A 26,358-nucleotide genomic window follows, 5' to 3' on the forward strand; every position below is an offset into this window, starting at 1 on the left:
TTTACCTTAGGATTCACTCTTGGTGTTACATGTTCTGTGGGTTTGGTCAAATGAATAAGGATATGTATCATTGTTACATAGTATCATACAGAGTATTTTCACTGCTCTACAAGTCCTCTGTGTTCTACCTGTTCATCGGCCGCCCTTCCCCAGACCCCTGGAAAACACTGATCTTTTTACTGTTTCCATAGTTTTACCTTTTCCACAATGTTATGTAATTGGAATCAGACAGTATGTAGCCTCTTCAGATTGGTTTCTTTCACTTAATAATATGCATTTAAGGTTCCTCCATGTCTTTTCATGGCTTGATAGCCCATTTCTTTCCAGTGATGAATAACATTCCGTTGTCCGGATGTACCTCAGTTTATTTATCCATTCACCTGCTGAAGGACATCTTGGTTGCTTCCAAGTTTTGACAGTTATGAGTAAAGCCGCTCTAAACATCTGTATGCAGGTTTTTGTGTGGACATAAGTTTTCAACTTCTCTGAGTAAATACCAAGGAGTGACATGCAATTGCTGGATTGTATGGTAGGAGTATGTTTAGTATTGTTAAGTAATTGCCAAAACTGTCTTCCAAAGTGATTACACAGTTTTGCATTCCCACCAGCAATGAATGAGTTCCTGTTGCTAAATATCCTTGGCAGCATTTGGTGTTATCAGTGTTCCAGATTTTGACCATTTTAATAGGTGTATAATCATATTTCATTTTAATTTACATTTTCCTGATGACATATGATATGGAGCATCTTTTCATATGTTTATTTGCCATCGTTGTATCTTCTTTTAGTGAGATGTTTGTTTAGATCGTTGGCCCATTTTTTAATCAGGTTGTTCATTTCCTTATTGTTGAGTTTTAAGAGTTCTTTATATATTTGAATAACAGTCCTTTATCAGATGTGCCTTTTGCACATATTTTTCTCAGTCAATGACTTTCTTCTCATATTCTTGACATTGTCTTCTGCAGAGCAGAAGTATTTAATTTTAATGAAGTCTGGGTTATCAGTTATCTTTTCATGGGTCATGCCTTTGGTGTTGTATTTGAAAAGTCTTCATCATTCCTAAGGTCATTAGGTTTTCTTCTGTGGTATCTTCTGGGAGTTTTATAGTTTTGTGTTTTAAATTTAAGTCTATGATTCACGTTGAATTAATTTTTGTGAAAGGTATAGGACTGTGTAGAATTTTTTTTTTTTTTTTGGCATGTGAATGTCCAGTTGGTCCGGCACCATTTGTTAGGAAGTGTTTTTTTATATGTATATATAATTATATCTAAATATATAATATATATTTAATCTAAATATGTACTATAATATATAATATAATAATTATTAATATATAAAAGAAATGTAGAATTATTTCAGTTTGATGAAATATGAATATCATTGAAGGTTAGATTCAATCGGGATATTTAAAAATTTTTTAATTTAGCCATCATGTATTAAGTACCTCTAATTTTCAAAGGGACACAATAAAAATAAGATGTCCAACAATAAAAGGGTCGAATACTTACAATTCAATGTATCAGCTGAGAAGTTTTACAGAAAATTTTTAATAAGAGTTAAGTTAATAAGAGTTAAGCAAAACAAGGGGTAAAAGATGAGCATGAGTTGGGTAGGGAGGTCAGCTTCAAGATTCTAAACCTAATGTTGAGACCTTGGTGTTGAGGGACAATTGAAATACTCTGGAGAATGTTACACTAGGCATCATGGTATACAAGGGCTTTTGGTGTCAAATGACCTGGCTTTGAGTCCTGGCTCTACCATTCATCAGATTTGACCTCTCAGTGTCCTCATCTAAAAGAGACAAAGTCACACTACTTTGTCCTTCCTCCCGCCCTCCTTCCTTTGCTCCCCACCACCCTGATTCTCTTCCTCTGCCTTGAATATATACTGAGCACCCGCTGTGTTTCAGGGATGGTTTTAGGTGTGGGGATGTAAATGAAAAATTACAGTACTCCTTTTTAGGAAGTTTGTAGCCTTATAGGGAAACAGACACATGATAATGCAGTATGGTAGGTGTTATAATGGTGAAGTATGCCATATATAATTAAAAAGAAGTACCTATATTTGCTCAAGAATGTCATGAAAGAGTTTGAAGATGAGATCGTGTTTAAACTGAAACTCAGTAATGTGCAGACATTTGCCAAGTGGGTGTCAGGGGTAAGGGTAGGTTGGATCAAATGAAAGCATTCAGACAGTGCCTGTGGTTTATTTTTCCCATTATGGTTTATTATAGGATATTGAATATAGTTCCCTGTGCTGTACAGTAAGACCTTGTTGTTTATCTATTTTATATATAGATATTTGTATCTGCTAATCCCAAACTCCTAACTTATCCCTCCCTGAACCCCTTTCCCCTTTGGTAACCGTCAGTTTGTTTTCTATGTCTGTGAGTCTGTTTCTGTTTTGTAGATAGGTTCATTTGTGTCATATTTTAGATTGCACGTATAAGTGATATATGGTATTTATCTTTGTCTGACATACTTCACTTAGTATGATAATCTCTTCATCTATAGGTCCATCCATGTTGCTGCAAATGGCATTATTTCATTCTTTTTTATAGTTGAGTAGTATTCCATATATATACCACATCTTATTTATCCATTCATTTAGGTTGCTTCCATGTCTTGGCTATTATAAATAGTGCTGCTATGAACATAGCAGGTGCATGTATCTTTTCGAATTAAAGTTTTCTCCAGATATACAACCAAGAGTGGGATTGCTGGGTCATATGGCAACTCTATTTTTAGTGTTTTTTTTGCGGTACGCGGGCCTCTCACTGTTGTGGCCTCTCCCATTGAGGAGCACAGGCCCTGGACGCGCAGGCTCAGTGGCCATGGCTCACGGGCCCAGCCACTCCGCAGCATGTGGGATCTTCCCGGACCGGGGCCCGAACCCGTGTCCCCTGCATCGGCAGGCGGACTCTCAACAATTGCGCCACCAGGGAAGCCCCTATTTTTAGTTTTTTAAGGAACCTCCATACTGTTTTCCATAGTGGCTACACCAATTTACATTCCCACCAACAGTGTAGGAGGGTTCCCTTTTCTCCACACCCTCTCCAGTGTTTATTATTTGTAGACTTCTTAATGATGGCCATTCTGACTGCTGTGAGGTGGTACCTCATTGTAGTTTTGATTTGCACTTCTCTAATAATTAGTAATGTTGAGTATCTTTTTATGTGCCTATTGGCCATCTGTATGTCTTCTTTGGAGAAATGTCTCTTTAGGTCTTTTGCCCATTTTTTGATTGGGTTGTTTGTTTTTTTGTTATAGAATTGTATGAGCTATTCGTATATTTTGGAAATTTAAGCCCTTGTTGGTTGCATTGTTTGCAAATATTTTTTCCCAGTCTGTAGGTTGTCTTTTCATTTTGTTTATGGTTTCCTTCGCTGTGCAAAAGCTAATAAGTTTGATTAGATCCCATTTGTTTATTTTTGCTTTTATTTTTATTGCCTTGGGAGACTGACCTAAGAAAACATTGGTATGATTTATGTCAGAGAATGTTTTGCCCACGTCCTCTTCTAGGAGTTTTATGGTGTCGTGTCTTATATTTAAGCCTTTAAGCCATTTTGAGTTTATTTTTGTGTATGGTGTGAGGGGGCGTTCTAACTTCATTGATTTACGTTGGCTGTCCAGCTCTCCCAACACCAGTTGCTGAAGAGACTGTCTTTTCTCCATTGTATATTCTTGCCTCCTTTGTTGAAGATTAATTGACCATAGGTATGTGGGTTTATTTCTGGGTTCTCTATTCTGTTCCATTGATCCATATGTCTGTTTTTGTGCCAGTACCATGCTGTTTTACTGTAGTGCAGACAGTGCCTGTTTTTAATAGGTTCTTGAACCTGTTTGTTTTCTCTTACCTCTCTCCCATACGCAGACCTGGATACTTACAAAAATAGTATAAACCATTTATTGAGCTGCTATTCAGTCTGCTAAGCACTGTTCTAGGCATTTTATATTAATTATTTAGAATCTAGCAATAACTGTAGTAGACATTTTTTATTCCTTGAAGATATTATTATCCCCAGTAGATAGATAAGGAAACTGGAGCACAGGGTTTTTTAACATGTCTATGGTCATGCAGTTTGAGGTTGTAAGTAGTAGGGTTAGGATTCAAACCAGTATTCAAATCCAACTTTAATCACTGCCTGCTTTCCATTATGTCACTTTAAATACCATTCCAGCAGTTTTGCCAGTTTTAGTGTACCCTTCTCAGTTTTGAAGTACAGGCCAGATGAAGGGACTTAGTTAGGATTTACTTCAATATCAAGAAAAGTATAAAAATCTCATTATTTTTAATCCTATTTATGTGAAATTTAGTAATTTGACTGGGGCTAAACTGAATTTTATCTATTCACATAAAGCTCAGTAAACATTGACTTCTACCAGGCCACCATATTTCTTTTAGCTTCTATTTTCTTAAGGGATTTGAGTTAAGTAAGAACTAAAATCTCGAGAACCCGTAAAGGGAAATTTCAGCATTGACTAAAAAATAGTTACTTGTTCATTTCAATCTCTGTCTACATAGACAGAGTGAAGTCATAGAATTAAAAATACATATTTTAAGAAAGGATAGAGACTTGTGTTCTATAACAGAAAGAAAAGAAGGAGACCCCCCCCAACTGTAAGCAATTTGTCTATCGTTGTGTAACACATTAGTTGTTGGAGCCAAGACTGAGTCCCAGACCTCCTAATACTTAGTCCAGTGATATTTTTGTTGTGTTCTTATACGTACCTCAGGCTTAATGGTTCCTGGGGTATCTTGACATGTAGATCAAAAGCATATAGTCCTTGGGGACTTCCCTGGTGGCGCATTGGTTAAGAATCCACCTGTCAATGCAGGGGACATGGGTTCGAGCCCTGGTCCGGGAAGATCCCACATGCTGTGGAGCAACTAAGCCTGTGTGCCACAATTACTGAGCCTGTGCTCTAGAGCCCACGAGCCACAACTACTGAGCCTGCGTGCCACAACTACTGAAGCCTGCGTGCCTAGAGCCCGTGCTCCGCAACAAGAGAAGCCACCGCAATGAGAAGCCCGCACGCCTCAACGCAGAGTAGCCCCTGCTCGCTACAACTAGAGAAAGCCCGTGTGCAGCAACGAAGACCCAACACAGCCATAAATAAATAAACAAACAAACAAATTTATTTTTTTAATAAAAGCATATAGTCCTTAAGAGTCTTAACCAATATTCATGCATATTATGTAATATCTCTGCTGCATATTGTGTAATAATTAACTGCCCTTCACTCATTGTATATTTTTCCACTGATACCTTAGAAAAAAATAGTCTTTGCTTCAGAAAAATATATTAAAATATTGAAAAGAAGCAGAATATACTTGAATTTTCAGCTCTTTAGCCTCCTAATGTTATCTGATATTCCAGAATTTTTTTTTAACATATCTGTATCACCCAGCTTTATTGGACTGAAATTCTCCTACAACTTAATTTTAATTATATTCTTATTATTCTGCCCAACAGTGAAGTGAATCACTTAAGGCTTTTCTTATCGTTAGAGTAAGTGAACTATCAAGAAGGTATCAAACAAAAATAAACAAATGGGACCTAATGAAACTTAAAAGCTTTTGCATAGCAAAGGAAACCATAAACAAGACAAAATGACAACCCTCAGAATGGGAGAAAATATTTGCAAACGAAGCAACTGACAAAGGATTAATCTCCAAAATATACAAGCAGCTCATGCAGCTCAATATCAAAAAAACAAACAACCCAATCCAAAAATGGGCAGAAGACCTACAAAAACATTTCTCCAAAGAAGGTATACAGATTGCCAACAAACACATTAAAGGATGCTCAACATCACTAATCATTAGAGAAATGCAAATGAAAACTACAATGAGGTATCACCTCACACCGTCAGAATGGCCATCATCAAAAAATCTACAAACAGTAAATGGTGGAGAGGATGTGGAGAAAAGGGAACCCTCTTGCACCATTGGTGGGAATGTAAATTGATATAGCCACTATGGAGAACAATATGGAGCTCCCTTAAAAAACTAAAAATAGAACTACCATACGACCCAATACTGGGCATATACCCTGAGAAAACCATAATTCAAAAAGAGACATGTACCACAGTGTTCACTGCAGCAGTGTTTACAATAGCTAGGACATGGAAGCAACCTAAGTGTCCATTGACAGATGAATGGATAAAGAAGATGTGGCACATGTATACAATGAAATATTACTCAGCCATAAAAAGAAACAAAATTGAGTTATTTGTAGTGAGGTGGATGGACCTAGAGAATGTCATATAGAGTGAGGTAAGTCAGAAAGAGAAAAACAAATACCGTATGCTAACACATACATATGGAATCTAAAAAAGAAGAAGGTTCTGAAGAACCTAGGGGTAGGACAGGAATAAAGATGCAGACGTAGAGAATGGACTTGAGGACATGGGGAGGGGGAAGGGTCAGCTGGGACGAAGTGAGAGAGTGGCATGGACATATATACACTACCAAATGTAAAATAGATAGCTAGTGGGAAGCAGCTGCATAGCACAGGGAGATCAGCTTGGTGCTTTGTGACCACCTAGAGGGGTGGGATAGGGAGGGTGGGAGGGAGACGCAAGAAGGAGGAGATATGGGGATATATGTATATGTATAGCTGATTCACTTTGTTATAAAGCAGAAACTAACACACCGTTGTAAAGTAATTATACTCCTATAAAGATGTTAAAAAAAAAAAAAAGAGGTATCAATTGGCCTGTTCAAGGAGTGGTGGTTAAAAAAAGTGCCAGCTTTTGATTTTTAGAGTTGTTGTCTTCCAGCCAACAGTGTTAGATAATCTTTTCTGTGATGAAGCACTTGGAGCAGTCTTGCAAAGATGTTTGTACAACATCACTATCCATTTACCAATAAATTTTTCCATGGGGCAAGTAATAATTTACAGCAGGTGATATGTATGGCTCAGAATGTATTTTGCAAAACGAGTTCCTCCTTTCATTTTTAGTTTATTTGTAACCATCTCTTGCTAAGACTATGACAGTTACCTTGTAACAGGCATCCCCTGTAACAGACATTCAATCCTCATGTCTCCTCACATCCATGGTATTGCCAAAAAAGTGATATTTTTTGAAAACACAGATTTGATCTTACAACTTATGAAAGCAAAACGTATCAGTAGGTGTTTATTTCATACAGAATAAAATGCTTAGGATGTCAATAAATAATTTCCATTTTCTGGCTCTAACTTGCATTTTCCAGCCTCATTTATGGTCACCCTCTTCACACTAATATACTTAAAGTAAGCTTCTTCCCTTCCCCAAATATCTGCTAAGTATCCTGCTGTACAAGCATAAGGTTAAACCATTAGCTCAGTTTGGATTACTGTTTTCACTCTCCATTGAAATCTCACTCTCTCTTCATGCAAGGAGAAATGTACCTCATGTGTAAAAGCTTCCGTAATATGTATTCCATAAAGTATGCTTCACCCAGGATAGGCCTCTCCTTGGCATTCCCTTTAGCTCTGGGAAATTTTCTCACACTATTCATTTAATAATTTATCTCCTCCATCTTCTGTATTTTCTTTCCCAGGACCTCTAATCCAAGGTTTGGGTATATTTCATTTGAGGGGATCCGTTTATCCTATGTGCCAAGAGATTTTCTGAACTTTTATTTCCAACTCAATTTTTTTTAAATTGTCTGAGAGTATTATTAAAATTCTCTGATTGTTTCTGTTCTTGTTTTATTGATATTATATTGTCTCAAGTATCTGTAGAGATATTAATTAGGTGGTGGATAAAATTTCTTTTGTTCCCTCATTTATCTTGGCTTTTTTTCATTATGCTACTTGTTTTGTGATTCTTGGTTGACCCTTCAGGTATAAGAATGAGGGATAGGAATGATTTAAGGTTGAGTGGGTAGGGAGACAGCTCTTGCACCTGTGGCTTCCTAATTGTCAGAATGAATAGAGGTTTGTGTGTAGGATCCAATTTTTCACAAGTTGTCTAGATACTTCCTTCAGTCTCTTAAGAGAAGGGCCTCACATTATTTGCATTGGGGTATTGTTTGCCTGTTTTCACATGTGTAGGTGGTAATAAGGGTGGGAAAATGAAACGGGCATCTAGTCCATATACAAACTTTCCATTAATCCTTCTGTTTTCGTTGTACATGTAGTGTCTCAGCACAGTCTCTCTGAGTTCTGTTAGGAATGCTGGTTCCTACTTCTGCAGCTCCTCTTTTTTAGTTTTCCTAGGGTATGGCTCCTTCAACTCAGTTGACCAGTCATCAGTCTTTCTAACTTCCAGAAATTTCTTCAAGTCTGCTTTCTCTTGATGGCACCCCCCCTTATTCTCTTCCTTATTGTGAATTTATTTCTTTTTATTATTTTATTGTAGTTTTGATGCCTTTTAAAGAGTAACATGAGACATGTTTATTCAGCCTGCTATCTTAAATTGGAAGTCAGCTTATGTTTCCTAGAGAAGAAAATATACTCTTACTTCTAAGGAGAATCAAGTATAAAACTGTAGCAACACTTTATTGCTTTCCTAATCTAGTTGGAGAGAAAAACACATGTGCCAAAAGAGATAAGTAATCTCATTACTAATTGGAACCTTGGGTAGAATACTTGGCAAATAAAGTTTAGTATTTGGACCACTGTCGTTTGACTCCATGTTCACGTCATTCTTTGAAAGTCATTTAAAAATGATTGGGAGGTGGGACTTCCCTGGCATTCCAGTGGTTAAGACTCTGAGTTCCCACTGCAGGGAGCGCAGGTTCGATCCCTGGACGGGGAACTAAGATCCCACATGCTGCGTGGTGCAGCCAAAATACATACATACATACATACATACATACATACATACATACATACACACATACATACAGAAGGAAAGAAAGAAAGAAAGAAAGAAGATGGAGGATTTATGAGAACAAGGTTCTCCTCTTTAAAAAAATGATTGGGGGGGCTTCCCTGGTGGCGCAGTGTTGAGAGTCCTCCTGCCGATGCAGGGGACGCAGGTTCGTGGTGCCCCGGTCCGGGAGGATCCCACGTGCCCTGGAGCGGCTGGGCCCAGTGAGCCATGGCCGCTGGGCCTGCGCGTCCAGAGCCTGCGCTCCGCAACGGGAGAGGCCACAGCAGTGAGAGGCCTGCGTACCGCAAAAAAAAAAAAAAAAAGAAGAAGATTGGGAGGAGGAAAAGGAATATAGCAAGGAAATTGAGAGTCAGTATTTTTATAATCCTGAAATAAATTTTTTCCAAAATGAATTTTAAATTTTGGAATAAAAGGAAGTGGGAGAAAGGGGAACCTTATTGGTTGGAGGAAGAGGAACACAAATTAAAGGTGTTAGATGAGTTAATATGTGCACATTCAAAATTGGCCTGTCCCCTTTGTAAGTGCCTGATATCTTAGCAGGCATGTCAGCAGCTTCTAAATGCTTCTACAATCATTTGGTCATTCCTTTGTTCATTTATTCATTCAGTAATTGCGATTCTTTCCTGTAGAAGATAAACGTCTATTTTGTCCAAACAAATGTTGAAGATGACAATGTAAGCCCAAACACCAAATGTCTCGCCTTATGAAAGTCTTACACGTAGATTGAGCAAAAATCTACATAAATCTGCGTTCTTGGTTCTCATAGGCAGAGCATCATGAATTGTGAGGCATATCAATGAGAGTGATTAGAGAATATTGGAAGAAGGAAGAACAAGAAAAATAGATCCATATTAACTTCTGAATGGAGTCAGAGAATAACATTATTACCACGAACCATTATAATCCTATCAGCATTTTATTCCAAAGGTATCATGCACAGTGTCACCTTGACACTAAAAGTAGAAGTTATTTTATGTAGCAGAAGTAGGAGCTGGGGAATTTGACTTGGCATGCGCAATTCACTTAACCCCTTAGAGTTCAGTCCACCTTTTTTTTTCAAGTGAGAGTTGGACTAAATAATGATTAATGATCTTACTGATGCTAAATCTATGATTCTTTTAAGTACTTATTGAATGATAGTTGTTTGCAGGCATTAGGCTAAGTCCTTTGGGAAATACTAAGATATATATCACAGTCCCTGACCTTCAGGAGAAGAGAAATCCAAGAGAGCAAATAAAAGTAAGGCATACACAAATATCTGCATTACACAGCAGTGTATTATAAAAACTATATAGAATAATCAATTAAGTGAAAGAGGAGGGAATTTCCAACTTGGGCAATTGAGGATGATTGCAAAAAGGATCATATGAATTATGCCTTGAATCTTGAGTAAGATTTTGACAGACAGCTAATGACTAAGAGAATAATGCATCCCCACCAGCCTAAGTTGGAGTACAGAGATGAGAAAACGTGAAATGTGCTTAGGGAAGTACAAGTCAGCCAGCTTTATTAGAGTAATGGGAAAGGAAGTGGAAGATATACCTAGAGGTAACATTATGAGTGGTCTTACCTACAATTTAAGGGAAGTATTGTAGATTTTTGAGACAGGAGACCAACAGGCTAAGATTTATTCAGAGAAGATATGCAGGTGTGGAAGATGCTAAGGAGTAGGGAGGAGACTTGATGCTGAAATAGCAATGAAGAAACTATTACACTCATCCAGGTAGGAGATAGTTAGGACCAGAAGTAGGGCAGTGGCAATCCAATGAAATGGTTGGGGCAGATGAAAGTAAGAATACACGTGATTCAATAAATGGTTGGGTAAAACTAAGGATTGAAACCAGTATGACTGGAAAAATGGAGGCATCTTTAATAAAAATTGCCAAGGCAAGGGGAGAAGTTGATTTTTGTGAAGAAATAAAATAAGCTAATTCCCCACCTTTAACAAATCTTTCCCACTTACGTAGCAGCAATTTTGGTGTAATAGCAAAGATAGAATATTCTTTGTGAATTCTTGTCCTTTTCTTGCAAAGCCATTATAGTTTCTTACGGATATTATTATTATTGTCAATTATTGTGAATCTAAATTGCCTTATGTACTCATTTGGGGAAGGAGGGGAGTATATGACAGAATGGGGGGAAAAAGTATTCTTTCAGAATATCGTGAAGAATAGCCAGAAGTTAGTTAAGAGCAGGATTTTACTTTAGATTCGGAAATGCCGTTCACTTACAAATGATACCTATCAAAAATTGTAATAATGGAAAATGAAATCAAATTAAGTGTGCCAATACACTAGGAACTATGAGGAAATAAGTGACAGAATTTTGATTATAGAAACAAAGCATGAACATATGATAGCTCTAATTAAAACTGCTATCCCTCCCTTCTCTTAATTGCAGTAGTTGACCCTATGCGCCACTTCATCTGATTTGATAATCTGTGCTTTTTAGAGTGGGGAGTAAGAAAGGAAATGAAAGCAAAGGACTGTTTATAATTAGTGAGGAGAGAGCTTAGGAGAAAAAAATTGAAGATTTGGAAATATTATATAAAGCTTTAAAAACAATAATTAAAAAAAAATTTTACAGCCTGTAGGCTGTAGGCTGTTGTGATTTTTTTTCCTCTAATTCCTACACAGCATCAGAGAGCAGAAAAGGTGCTGCCAAATTACACTTCCACTTGCAGGCTTTCTCAGCGTCAGACGACCTGCACTAGAAACTGGTTAAAACCCCTGTTTTCATGTGCCGTATTACTTTCATAGTGAAAAGTCTCCTTTTGCATTGAAATTTGAAGTGTTGTTTTTATCTTTTCCATGTAATTATTTGGTTATATGTAATTATTTACCTGCCTTTAGAGTCATGGACTTGGGAAGGGTGGAGATTTTTCTGGTCCAGCATTTCCCTAAGTATGTTAGTCATCTGTAGTTATAAAGAAAGGTCTCTGGGATCAATTAGGTCGGGAAATTCCTGAGTTAAACACAGTTAAACAAGATTTTTATTTCAGTGGAGGTTGGGGAGAGTATGAAATCTCAGAGACTTTAATATGCTAATATGATCCAACTAAGAAGAGACCAGGTGTAGCAATTCACAAACTTATTTGACCACCAGATCCTTTTTCATGGAATCTTTTTTAGGACCATTGTTTCTCTGAACACATGAGGGGAAACTCAAATTCCTTAATTTTACAGAGTAAACAGAAAAGAGAGAAATGACTCATTCAAAGTTGCATGCTGCCTGTTTTCTTAAAGAACTGCACTTGAACCAGGGTCTCCTACCTACTATATTCAGATTTGCTTCCTTTTGCCCCCAAATTCAGAAAAGTCTTGAAGAACTACATGGTACTCAAAATTAGATCTGTAAGACGTACACAAGGGGATTTGAAGAAATAAATAAAATTAGAATGATTTACTCATTTTAATATAGTTTGAATTGGCACATTGACTTTGATGAAGAGTTAGATTGAAAGAGCCAGTTATTTGTAACCAAAGTTACACTTTTCCAATCAGGAAACTTTTTTTTTTTTGGTAAAAACCAAGTATCTTTCAAATTACAAAAAAGCTCAAACAACATAATAATGTGTGTATCCAGAAGCTTCCCCACTTTCCCAAAAAAGGACTAGAGAAAAATGACTGTTCATGATTTGCTGTCGATTGTTCCAGACCCCATTGCTACATAAGTAAACATGTATCTTTTAAACACTTCTCTACATAGATGGTGTTATGGTAGACACACTGTTCTTTACCCTTACTTTTTTTACTCATCAGTATTACATGTTTATCTTCCCCACATTAATACATATAGATCTTTTAATGGCTCAATACTGTTACATTATATACCTCTACTATCATTTATTTCATCAGTTTACCATTGATGGACCTTAGGGTAGCTGTAATTTTTCTACCAGGCAGCAGTGCTGTAGTGAATTTTGATATAGGTTTTTGTGTGTGATGAGGGTGGAGGGACCTTTGTGTGAGTGTGTCTGTAGGAGAGTCCTTGAAGTGGAATTGCTGGGTCAAAAAATATACACATTAAAATTTTTGTAAGTATTGCCAAATTCCTTTAAAAACGGTATTAGTTTATTCTCCCACTGCCAGCATTACAACAGGAAACTTTTAAATGGTATGCCTTTCACTGAACTTTAAAAAAAAGATTTTATACTTAGCAATGAATAACTGGGGATATCTTGCTGTGTTAATCTTAAAATCACAGAGATAATTTATAAAGCATTAATAATCATGATCTCTCTTTCTCTCTCCCTCCCTCCCCTGCTCTTCTCAGAGCAAATTATTCATGGAAGGATTTAGAAGCCTAAAAGAAGGAGAACCAGTGGAGTTCACATTTAAAAAATCTTCCAAAGGCCTTGAATCAATACGGGTAACAGGACCTGGTGGGAGCCCCTGCCTAGGAAGTGAAAGAAGACCCAAAGGGAAGACACTACAAAAAAGAAAACCAAAGGGAGACAGGTAATCATTTTACCTTGTTAGCCTGTGAGTTTATTGTATTTGGAAAAGATTTCTAAAATTTTTATTTATATTTTTATTATGTTATAAAATCTAGCCACAATAAAATAAAATGCAACCACTGAGCATTTGAATCGAATTTATCAGAAATATAGGCTATCTTGCAACTTGAACTCTCTGCAGAATATACTTAACTGAGCCTTCAGCATTGCGCACTAGACAGTCTCCCAACCATTATTTCCACCAGACTGTTCAGAGACCACAAATGGGAAGTTGAAGTTCCCAACAAACAGAGGTGCTCCTCTGTACATCTTAACACCTCACCTGTTTTTTCAAATGAAAATACGTTTATTATTTTGTCTGTTTTGAAAAGATACATCACTACAGAAAATTCAAATATAAAAAAATCACTGGAGATGTTAACTACAGGTGGGAATCATAATATATATGCAGTATTTTTGAAACTTGCATTTTTTTTCACTTAGAAGTGTATGATGGAACATTCCATGTTAGTCTTCAGCACCTGCATAAATTCCCACTGTGTGAATGTACCAAAATTTAAAACAAGGCTATGTTAAATTAATTTAATTGTTAAATTTAGGCTATTTCTAATATTTTAAATTTATCAATAGCATCATAGTAAGAATCCTTATATGTACCTTTTTTTTAATTGTCTGATTATATCATAAGGGATAAATACCTAGTACTGAAAAAATCTGGATCAAAAACTATGCACTTTAAAAATTTTGGTATCTGTTTCCAAACTGCTCTTCAGAAATGGTTAGGGCCAATGTACAACCCCTTTAAAATTGAGACTGCTCATTGAATAATGTCATCTTTTAAATCTTTTCCAATTACATAGGTTAAGAAATGCAGCTTACTTTTTTTCTTTGCATCCTTTGACTAAGGTTAAATATATTTTTATATGTTAATTTTCATTTTTATTTTTTTCTTCTGTGAATTGCATGTTTCTTGTCTTTTGCTTATTTTCCACTGAGATGTTCATTTGCTATTGTTGATTTCTAACTTCTCTCTTTAGAAAAAAATCTCAGTTTTCCTCTTTCCTGTGCTGGGAAAAACTCAATTCTTCCATATCATGTTTCTCTCCTCTGTGTCTCCATTACTTTTACACAGACTACTTCACTTATGGTCACCAAATTTGTGGAGGTTTTTCCCCACACCAAGCAATTCTCCACAATGCCAGCTGGGTGTCCTACAATTTAACTCAATTCTGGCACTGTCTACCTGGAGATAATGTCGGGTCCCATAGATTAAGGGCTCAGTCCCAAAAGACTGTCCCACCACATTTCAGATGCCAGTTGCAAGTAACCCAGGTTACCCACAACTTCTGTCTGTGTTGGCTACAAATCAGAGGTTTCCACGACCCTCTCCTCAGGTTTGTTTAATTTGCTAGAGCAGCTCACAGAACTCAGGGAAATGCTTACATGTACCAGTTTATCAAGGTTATGATAACAGCAGATAAAGGATACAGATAACAGCCAGATAAACAGATACATAGAGTGAGGTCTTTTGAGGGTCCTGAGCATAGGAGCTTCTGTTCCCAGCGGGTTGGACTGCTTCACCCTCCCAGTGTGGATGTTTGCCAACCTGGAAGCCCTCTGCATTTTGTACTTTGGGGATTTTACAGAGGCTTCACCACATAGGCTTGATTTTCAACCCCTTTCCCTTCTCAAGAAAACTGGGAGTGGGGCTGAAAATTCCAAGCTTCTAATCAGAGCTTGGTCTTTCCAGTGATCAGCCCTCACTCAGGAGCCATCCAGGAGCCCACCCAGTGTCACCTCATTAGAACAGAAGGCCCTCCTATCACCCAGGAAATTACAGGGGTTTCAGGAGCCCTGTGACAGGAAGAGAGGTCAAAGACTGATATTAGAAAAAGAGCTGCTTCTAGTGTTCTTATCACTTAGGAAATTACAAGCGTTTTAGGAGCTCTGTGCCAGGAACCAGGGGCAAAGACCAATATATATTTCCTGTTATCTCACATTCTCTTTGTATATTTATCATGGTAATCTTTTGTCTCAAATATATAGGAAGTATGTTTTTCAGCTCGTGAAATATATGTGCGCGCGCACGCGCACACACACACACACACAATGGACTATTACTCAGCCATAAAAAAGAATGGAATCTTGCCATTTGTGGCAACATGGATGGACCTTGATGGCATTACTCTAAGTAAAATACTATATACAGATGCTATACATCTGTAATATATTTTAAAACTTTAAACAGTTTCCACAAAGGTGTGAGGTAACATCTCATGGTGGTTTTGATTTGCATATCTCTGATGATTAGCAGTGGTGAGTCTGTATGTCTTCTTTGGAAAAATGTCTAGTCAGGTATTTTGCTCATTTTTAATGGGATTGTTTGGTTTGTTTGTTTGTTTTGATATTGAGTTGTATGAGCTATTTATATATTTTGGATATTGACACCTTCTCAGTCATATCATTTGCAAATATTTTCTCCCATTCAGTAGGTTGTCTTTTCATTTGTCAATGGTATCCTTTGTTGTGCTTTTAAGTTTAAACTTAAGCTTTTAAGTTTAATTAGATCCCATTTGTTTATTTTTGCTTTTGTTTCCTTTGCCTTAGGAGACAGATCCAAAAAAATATTGCTAGAGTTAATGTCAAAGGGTGTTCTCCCTATGTTTTCTTCTAGGATTTTTATGGCTTCCAGTCTTACATTTAGGTCTTTAATGCATTTTGAGTTTATTTTTGTATATGATGTGAGAAAATGTTCTGATTTCATTGTTTTACATGTTGCTGTCCAGTTTTCCCAGCACCTCTTACTGAAGAGACTGTCTTGCCCCCATTGTGTATTTTTGCCTCCTTTGTCATAGATTAATGGACCGTGTGTGGGTTTATTTCTGGGCTTTCTATCCTGTTCCATTGATCTAGGTGTCTGTTATTGTGCCAGTACCATGCTCTTTTGATGGTAGGTTTGTAGTATAGTCTGAAGTCAGGGAGCATGATTCCTCTAGTTCAATTCTTCTTTCTCAAGATTGTTTTGGTTATTCAGGGTCTTTTGTGTTTCCATACAGATTTTAAAATTATTTGTTCTAGTTCTGTGAAAAATGCCATTGGCATTTTGATAGAGATTGCATTGAATCTGTAGATTGTCTTGGGTACTATGGTCATTTTAATAATATTAATCCTTCCAATCCATGAACGTGGTATATCTTTATATCTGTTTGTGTCCTCTTCAGTTTCTTTCATCAGTGTCTTATAGTTTTCTGATTATAGATCTTTTACCTCCTTAGTTAGATTTATGCTTAGATACTTTATTCTTTTTGATGTGATTGTAAATGGCCTCTGCCCATTTTTAAATTGGATTGCTTGTTTGCTTTTGACTGGTATGAATCCTTTATATTCTTTGGATATTAACCCCTTATCAGATAGATGATTTGCAAATATTTTCTCCCATTCTATAGGTTGCCTTTTTTGTTAATTGTTTACTTTGCTGTGCAGAAGCTTTTTAGTTTGATACAGTTCCATTTGTTTTATGCTTTTGTTTTTGCTTTTGTTGCCTTTGCTTTTGGTGTCAAATGCAAGAAATCATTGCCAAGACCATTGTCAAAGAACTTAAGGCTTATATTTCCTACTAGGAGTTTTATATTTCAGGTCTTATGTTCAAGTTTTCAATGTTTTGAATTGGTTTTCCTGTATGGTGTAAGGTATTAGTGCAGTTTCAGTCCTTTGCATTTGGCTCTCCAGTTTTCCCAACACCATTTATTGAAGAGACTATCCTTTCTGCACTGTATATTTGTGGTTCCTTTGTTGTAAATTAATTGAGTTTATTTCTTAACTCTCTGTTTTGTTCCATAATATATGTTTCTGTTTTTATGCCAAATGCTTGAGTACTATTGCTTTGTACTGCAGTTTGAAATCAGGGAGTGTGACACCTCCAGATTTTTGTACTTTCTCAAGATTGTTTTGGCTATTCTGGGTCTCTTGTGGTTCCATACAAATTTTAGGGTTGTTTGTACTATTTCTGTGCAAAATTCCATTGTAACTTTAGTAAGGATTGCATTGAATCTGTAGATCACTTTGGGTGATATGGACTTTTTAATAGTATTAATTCTTCTAATCCATGAGCACAGAAGTCTTTCCATTTATTTGTGTTTTATTCAATTTTTTTAAATTATTCATTTTCTTTCATCAGTGTCATGTAGTTTTTAGTGTATAGATATTTCACCTCTGGTTACATTTATTCCTAGGGATTTTCATTCTTCTTCATGCAATTGTAAATGGGGTTGTTTTCTTAATTTTCCTTTTTGATAGCTAGTTGTTAGTATATAAAAATTAACTGATTTTTGTATGTTGAGTTTTTTTCCTGCAAATTTATTTAATTCATTTTTTAGTTCTAACAGTGTTTTGGTGTAGTCTTTGGACGTTTCTATGTACAATACCATGTTATCTGCAAGTAGAGACAATTTTATTTTTTCTTTCCAATTTGGAATGCTTTTCTTTCTTTTTCTTATGTAACTACTCTGTCTAGGACTTCTGGTACTATGTGAATCAAGTGGCAAGAATGGGTGTTTTTGTGTTGTTTCTGATCTTAGAGGAAAGCTTTTGGCTTCTCACCATAGTATGATGTTAGCTGTGTCATATATGGCCCTTATTATGTTGAGGTACATTCTCTATACCTACTTTATTGAAAGTTCTTACCATGAATAGATGTTGAATTTTGTCAAATGCTTTTTCTGCATCTACTGAGATAATCATGGTTTTTATCCTTCATTTTGTTAACATGGTATATATCACATTGATTGATTTGCAGATGTTGAATCATCCTTGTATTTCTGGAATAAATCCCACTTGATAGTGATGTAGGACCCTTTTAATCTATTGTTGAATTTTGGTTTTCTAAGAGTTTGCTGAGGATTTTGCATCTGTGTTCATCCGGGATATTGACCTGTCATTTTCTTTTCTCATAGTACTCATGTCTGGTTTTGGTAACAGGTAACATGTCTGGTTTTGGTAACATCTCATAAGATGAGTTTGGAAGTATTCCCTCCTCTACTATTTTTGGGAAAAGTTTAAGGATTGATATTAATTCTTCTTTAAATGTTTAGTAGAATTCACCAATGCAGCCATGTGGTCGTGGACTTTTTTGATTTTTAGATGTTTTTGATTACTGATTCAGTCTCCTTACTAGTAATTCATATGCTCAGATTTTCTATTTCTTCATGTTCTAGGCTTGGTAGATTGCATGTTTCTTGAAATTTATCCATTTCTTTAGTTTATTCAATTTGTTGGTTTATAATTGCTCTTGGTAGTCTTTTATAATCCTTTGTATTTCTGTTGTATCAGGTGTAATGTCTTCTCTTTCATTTCCAATTTTATTTATTTGGGTTCTCTCTCTTTCCTCTCTCTCTCTCTCTGAAGTTTAGCTCAAGCTTTGTCTATTTTGTTTATCTTTTCAAAATATCAGTTCTTAGTTTCATATATCTTTTCTATTGTCTTTTTAGTCTCTATTTCATTTATTTCCACTGTGGTCTTTGTTTTCTTCCTTCTCCTAATTTGGGCTTAGTTCATTTGTAACCTTTTGAAATTAGCTTTTTTTACTCAACATAATGGCTTTGAAATTCATCCCAACTTTTGAGTGTATCAATATATTATTCCCCCCTTATCCACAATTTTGCTTTCTGACGTTTCAGTTATCCATGGTCATCAGCTGTCAAAAATATTAAATGGAAAATTCTAGAAATAAACAATTGGTAAGTTTTAAACTGTGCAGTATTCTGAGTAGTGTGATGAAATCCTGTACATTTGCTTTGTTCCATCCAGACCTGGATCATCCCTTTGTCCAGCATACACTGTCCATTAGTCAGTTAGCAGCCATCTTGGATATCAGTTTGACTATCATGATGTCGCAGTGTGTGTGTTCAAATAACCCTGTTTTTACTTAATAATGGCTCCAAAGCACAGGAGTAGTGATGCTGGCAATTTGGATATACCAAAGAGCAGCCACAAATTGCTTCTTCTAAGTGAAAAGGAGAAAGGTCTTGACTTAATCAGGGAAAAAAAAATCATGTGCTAAGGTTGCTAAGATATGATATGAAGGAATCTTCTATCTGTGAAATTGTGAAGAAGGAAAAAGAAATTTGTGATATTTTTACTGTTGCATCCCAAGCTGCAAAAGTTATGGCCACAGTGCATGATAAGTGCATAGTTAAAATGGGAAAGGCATTAAATTTATATAGTAAGATGTTTTGAGAAAGAGATATTCATATAACTTTTATTATAGCATATTATAATGTTTCTATCTTACTATTAGTTATTATTGTAAAATCCAGAAAACTGGATTGTTTTCTTATTGTTGCATTTTGAGAGCTCTTTATATAAATTGTGGATACAAGTCCTTAGATTTGTGATTTGCAAATATTTTTTCTGAATTTGTGGTTTATTGTTCCAGTCTCTTAAGTATCTCCCACAGAGCAAAAGTTTTAAATTTTGATAAAGACATTTATCAATCTTTTGTTTTTTGTCATGTTTAAAAAATCTTTGATTAACTCCAAATTTGATTAATCACAGAGTTTTTTTCCCCTGTGTGAGGTGTGAGGTTGAGGTCTAGGCTCATTTTTCGCCTGTGAATAATATGAATTGTTCAAACACCATCTGTTGAAAACTATCTTTTCTCTTGAAATGTTGAGTTAGAAAGTTTAATTTCTGTCATTTCAGGTTAAAAAATTAAAGCTCTAAAGTGTTTATTTTAATAAATTCAAATTTGGTTTCGTCATTCAAGAGAACTTATTTGTTCTCTCTCTATATACATCTATATATAGAATCATATTTTTGAGAAGATTTATGTTTCTGTGGCAAGAAACAAAAAATAATTTTAAAGATTCTGTCTTAATTTTAAGTAAACTATTTGCAAAAGAAAGTGGGTTTATTTTTTTATTGTCTTAATTCTGCTGAATTTAGTATGCTGTTACTAGCATCCAGCTACATAATAGCAGTAAATGTTAACTTTTAAATTGTCTTATGTTTAAAATATTTTCTTAAAATTTTAAATGAAATTATTTTTTCTTTATATTTGCTGTTTACTTTTTCTTATGTTCATTATCAGAAGAGTAAAGAGATTTAATGACCTTATAAAAGCTCTCTTTATACTAACATGAAAGTTGTTGTTAATAAAAGATTTAAAAACTTAATTCTTATTCTGAAAAACTGGCGTAGATTTTGGTATCTTTTTATTCTTTAAAGAGCTACAATTTACTATGAGGAAAAAGAAGTAACTTCTAACAGAATGAAATTGTGGGGAAAGATAGTAGAATGAGGATTTTATTTATTTGTCACTATCTTATTTATATGAAATTATTATGTCAACCTGTAATATAGAATTAAATATTTTATATAATAAAATTTCAGTTCATATTAACTTATGTGTTATATTAGTAAAAATGATGTGGACTGAAACAAATGGTCTGGAAATGTTTCTATGTAGATTAAATTATTTTAATCCTTAATAATTAAACAATAAAAATATGTGTAATTTAAAAAAATATTTGAAATGCATATATGCATGATAGGTATAAATATATTGGGTATATACATATAATTTTGTGGGTTTTTATTTATGGTTTTTTTAACCTCCTTTTTTATTGTAATTTTTTTCTAGCATAGTGACTGTCTTCTTTGTTCTCAACCTTCCACATCTTTTGACCCAACCGCACAGTGCAAGAAGTGCTATTCATAATAATGCAAGTTCCCTTTCAACAATGTTGACTTGAGATTTTTTAAATAACTTAGAAAATAATACCAACGTTCTATTGCTTTCATTCCATTTCAGGCGATAATACATTTGCATCACTGCATTAGCACATGAGTAAGCTTCTTGATTTTCTACATGAGTTGAACTTTTAATGTATTTTGTTTAGAAAGAAGGTTAATTGTTACGATGTTCAGTGTTACTGCTTTTGGCATGGAAGTGTAGGAAAGTCATTTGTTCATGTTAGAAAGACTTGTTAATTTATCATTTTTAAGATGCTCTTCATTTAGACTTAAAAACTGATTATGAAATTTGACATTCCTTATAGTCCAGTATTAAAATGGTGTTAGAATGGTACATTATGTTATATTTACCATTTATGGCCAGAAAGACCAAAGTGAATGTAAATAGAAACTCATTATATATGTCTAAATTATTCTCAGCTCAGAAGAGCTAACTTGCCTTTTTTAAAAAAATTAAAGATGTATGATAGAAGAGTTATTTTTACAGGGTCATAGTTTTGTGATTTCAAATTTTTTAATTTGCAAGAAGATTTGGAAGCCATAAGGATTTTGCTTTTGTCTGTCCTCACTGAAGGACTGTATATTTTCACCTATTTATTAAAAAGAAAAAATACTTATTTAATGCCCTCATTCACCTTTAGAGCAAGTGAGCTCAAAACTAACTAGTGGTAACCCTCCTCCACCCCCTCCCCATCCACCTCTATGGCAGTATAATCTCTTCCACTCATTATCTCTGTGGTATAGTTTGAAGTTTCCCAGGTACTTTATAGTTAGGAATTCTAGTTCTATATTTTTGAAATCCACGTAGCATTCCTGGAAACAATAAAGCTGTACTCAGGTTTATGGTGCCATTTTATTAAGGATATCTGTTTTATATTAAAAGTTCTTTCAATGATTTTATTTTCATATTTATTATGTCCCAGAACCTGCTCCCAAAAGAAAAAGAAAAGTGCTCTTTAGGTGCGGGAGATGTTTGAAAATGTAAATCAACGAATTCCAATAAATAACTGTTTCACCCTGATACTTGTGTGATTAGATTTAGGAATTTGCTGTTTAGTAGGTTCCTATTGTGGAAGAGAAATCTCTCAGGCATGAATTGATAGTCCAGATCCTTTGAGGTCTGTCTATTCTGACCTATGACCCCTATTCTTACAAGGTCAACATCTGAGGGCAGGAGATTAAGGCAGTTTAAAGACCGGAATGGTAAATGGAATGGAAAAATTAGCCAGCACATTTTGGGTGCAAAACATCAAAGTCATCAAATAGTTTGCTTATTTTAAACCTGGCTTGTGGTTGTAACAAGCTAATTTTACTGTGTTTGTTGGAATCAGAAAAATTTATTAATCATAATTCACTACAAGATTCTATTTATACAATGTTAACTGTATAATACAAAAAAGCTTGATCTCAAAATATCAGGAAATGCAAAAATAATTTGTCACAGTTTCAATACATTTTAGTTTTTCATTCAGTTTAGATGCTTAATTTAAATCGAAATTGGGAAAATATTTACCTTAGCTTTTACTATGAAATAATTTTATCAGCAGTTGAATGAAATATATATTCAATTATATATAATTTAAAGTGACTGAGGATTTAGTTGTAATTATATACCATTGACATAAGAAAAATCTGTTTTTAAAACATAGAGATAGAAAACAGAAGAAAGTAAATTGGTTAAGCAGAGACCATTTCCTTTTTTCCCTTTCCTTTTTTCCCTCCCCTTCTTAGACTTTGCTCTTTTATATTTTACCTCTTTCCCTCTTATGTCTTTAATTGTATGCTCTTCATTGTAATTTCAAAATAGACTTTAAATCTTAGTTCCTAAGTTTTGGTCCCTTGTAAGCAATTCCCCACCACCCTATATTTTACATTTGTTTGTATCCTGGACAGCTGTGAATCTGCATCTTCTGCTTCTTACTAATGACTGGCAAGGGCTGGAGTTGAATAACTGAACTGTTGCATCCACGTTTCCATTCATTCATACAGTGACTAAGAAAATTAGCAAAACCAGTGGAATACCCAAGTCTCCTTAATTCTGCATTTTTTAATTCTACCCCAAATTTTCCTTATTAGATACCTAATTTTAGGGTGGTTTCCTTTCTTCTTGTGATTATTTGGCCAGAGATCTCTTAATGAGGCAATTATGGTTGTTTCCTTCATTCACATTATCTTAGCAGATGCTCTCCCTGCTGTGACCTCTGTTCAGACTGGGCAGACAATGTGCCATTCTCATCACCCACCACAAGATATTGTGTGGGCAGAGCTTCATTTGGCGCTGCATAGGTCTCCCAAGTTGCCTGATGAGAATGGTCAGAAGCCAAGTGGCAAATAATCATAATTTTAGGTTGATTCTCTGATTGCCGTTTTATTCTAAGCAAAATAAATAGTAAAATCATGCCTATAGAAAAGAAATGGTCCAGAAGAAACTTATAACAAGTAGAAATTGTGGGTTTAAGAAGTAACTTTACATAGCTTCCTTACTTTAGACTGGTCTTGGTGAAAATAAGATGATTTATTGTATGGTTTTAATACAAGGGATTATGAAAAATGGCTAATACTTTTAAACTTGGAGATCCTTTCAAAAAAGGAAATTAATTTAGCCTTTAATACTAAGTATGTATATTTTTAATGAACATGCAACATTGTTGTTACTTTTAAACTTTAAAAAACATAAATCCTCATGCTTATATCTGCTAGGAGATCCAGTCTGTTCCTGTTTGAACAATAAGGGCTGATTAAGATGAAGACTAATCAACAGAAAATGTCTATACTTTATACTGCCAAATCCCTCCACTGAAATACTAGTCCTGTGTCCCAAGCCCAAGTGCCACTTTCAGAGAATTACAAAGTTGTTAGCAGCCTTCAGCTAGGCTTTCTTTATTCTCCATTAATAGGAAAGTACAAGTCAAATTCAGTTCTTATGAACTTGAAGAGCCTTTTGCAAAGCTCCTTGTAAATTTACACTGGAATTTTTGTATTTTGAAATTTGGTTAAAATAAACATTAAGAGCTACTACTTGAATTATTCTCATATGATAAAGAGATGGTTCTTTTTGTTGGTGTAGATAGGATCACCAAATTTTAATAAATAGATTTTAATATGCTTGCACTTATCAATAAGAAGTAGTAATTTAGTAAGACAGTTTCCACTTCTGTAAAATCAGATTCATAATAAATTACCATGTAAAGTAAAAATTTTAACATATGCATTTTCATATAATGAAGAACTACCTGTAAAGTATAGATACTTTGGATATAAGCAGAGAACAAATATTAAATTTAGAAAATGTTTTTGTAAAGGGGAAAATGTTCTCTTAAAAGAAAATCTAGAACAAGTCAAGCAAGAAGTCAAGAATTTTTACCTCTAAAACTTTTCTTTAAGTTTAAAATTTTTCTTTAAGTCTTGTCTGTTGCATAATTATTTTAAATATATGGGCTAATAAGGATCAAAGTCAAATGTTTCCTTTCCTTTTGGGATAGAGAGTTAATATTATCTATAGTTTTTTTTTGTTGTTTTTTTTTTTGTGGTACGCGGGCCTCTCACTGTTGTGGCCTCTCCCGCTGCAGAGCACAGGCCCTGGACGCGCAGGCTCAGCTACCATGGCTCACGGGCCCAGCCGCTCCGCGGCATGTGGGATCCTCCTGGACCAGGGCACGAACCCGTGTCCCCTGCATCGGCAGGCGGACTCTCAACAACTGTGCCACCAGGGAAGCCCTGAAATTATTTTTAAAACTCAGTTTTTCAAGACTCTTCTACTAAGGACAACTGAATTTCATAGATATCCTCATTAACTGGGAAAGCAGTATATGATCATGGTTAGAGGAGCTCAGTTGCCTGTGCTAAATTTGAACCAGACCTCTTTATACTTAGCCTGCTTCCTCACTTCTATACTGTCACAAATAAAAGCCTCTGGGGACAGTGATTTTTTTTTTTATAGGATCATTGTATGGAACTGCTATTAAGTCAATTCTTTCTTTTTCCTACTTGGCCGACTTGAGATTCTGTTCTCTGATTTAAGCAGTTGCTTTTAGTCCTCTCAGTTTTAATAGCCCATCTAGAGTCCCCTCTTGGGTTTGTTATTGATACTACTGGAGGTGCTACCAATGCAATAAGAGAAGAAAACTAAATAAAAGATCGAAGATTGGAAAAGAAGAAAGCAAATGCTTTGTTATTCACATCAGTATGATTTTATGTCCATGGTTATCCATAGATAAATTATTGGAATAAGTAGAATAAATTTAAAAATTTAACAAGATTGCTAGTTATAAATTCAATACACAAAAGTCAAACTAAGAACAAATGAATATCTGGAATGTAAGGACAGTTCTACATCCTAGGAATTCACAATTAGAAACTGGTATTTTAAAAAGGGTTTGCTGAGACTTCCCTGGTGGCACAGTGGTTAAGAATCCGCCTGCCAATGCAGGAGACATGGGTTCAGGCCCTGTTCTGGGAAGATCCCACATGCCGTGGAGCAACTAAGCCTGTGCGCCACGACTACTGAGCCTGCGCTCTAGAGCCCATGAGCCACAACTTCTGAGCCCGCGTGCTACAAGTACTGAAGCCCACATGCCTGGAGCCTATGCTCTGCAACAAGAGAAACCACCGCAGTGAGAAGCCCGTGCACTGCAATGAAGAGTAACCCCCACTCGCCACAACTAGAGAAAGCCCATGCAGCAAAGAAGACCCGACACAGCCAAAAAAAAGAAAAAAGTGCAATCATTAGGTGTCATGGCACAATTAAATTCTTAAAAACATTTAAAAAATTAAAAATAAAATAAAAAGGGTTTGTTTCACAATTGGAACATAAACTGTAATATACTATACCTAGGAATAAATCTAACAAAACTATGAAAGACTTTTATGGAGAAATGATAAACTTATATTGAGATATATAAAAGCAAACCTAAATAAATGGAGAAAGGTATTTTGTTAATAAATGGCAAGACTCAATATTTTAAAGAGCATAATTTCCTATAAATTAATCTACAGATTCAATGTAATTTCATTCAGAATTCCAATAAGGTTGATTTTAAATTGACTTGGAAGTTAATAAGACCAATAATAACTTCACAATTTTGTAGATGAAAATCGAAGTTTGAAGGCTCTCCCTACCAGATATCTATATTTATTATACAACTATGTACGTATATGTAAATAAGTGAGGTGATGGCCCAGTGAAAGATGAATAGACCATTGGCAATGAGAATATATACAACTCTTAATATATGGCAGAGGTGCCTTTCAGATCTTGGAAAATAATGCAAAGATTATAAATGGTCCTGGGAGTATATCTGACTATAGAGAAAGAGT

General features: G+C 35.2%; 1 protein-coding gene across 1 annotated transcript in view; it reads left to right on the forward strand.

Annotated features, from left to right (window-relative positions):
- Nucleotides 1-26,358, forward strand: part of LIN28B (lin-28 homolog B) — a gene marked incomplete at both ends in the record, with an annotated part of 122,329 nt that overhangs the window by 58,842 nt on the left and 37,129 nt on the right. Inside the window, one exon of the mRNA XM_081251117.1 lies at nt 13,107-13,291. Within this exon, the coding sequence (XP_081107243.1) occupies nt 13,107-13,291 (185 nt within the window). The remainder of the gene's footprint in view (nt 1-13,106; nt 13,292-26,358) is intronic.

This window comes from Mesoplodon bidens (assembly GCF_964165515.1).
Source record: "Mesoplodon bidens genome assembly, chromosome: 12".
In the NCBI taxonomy this organism is placed as follows: domain Eukaryota; kingdom Metazoa; phylum Chordata; class Mammalia; order Artiodactyla; family Ziphiidae; genus Mesoplodon; species Mesoplodon bidens.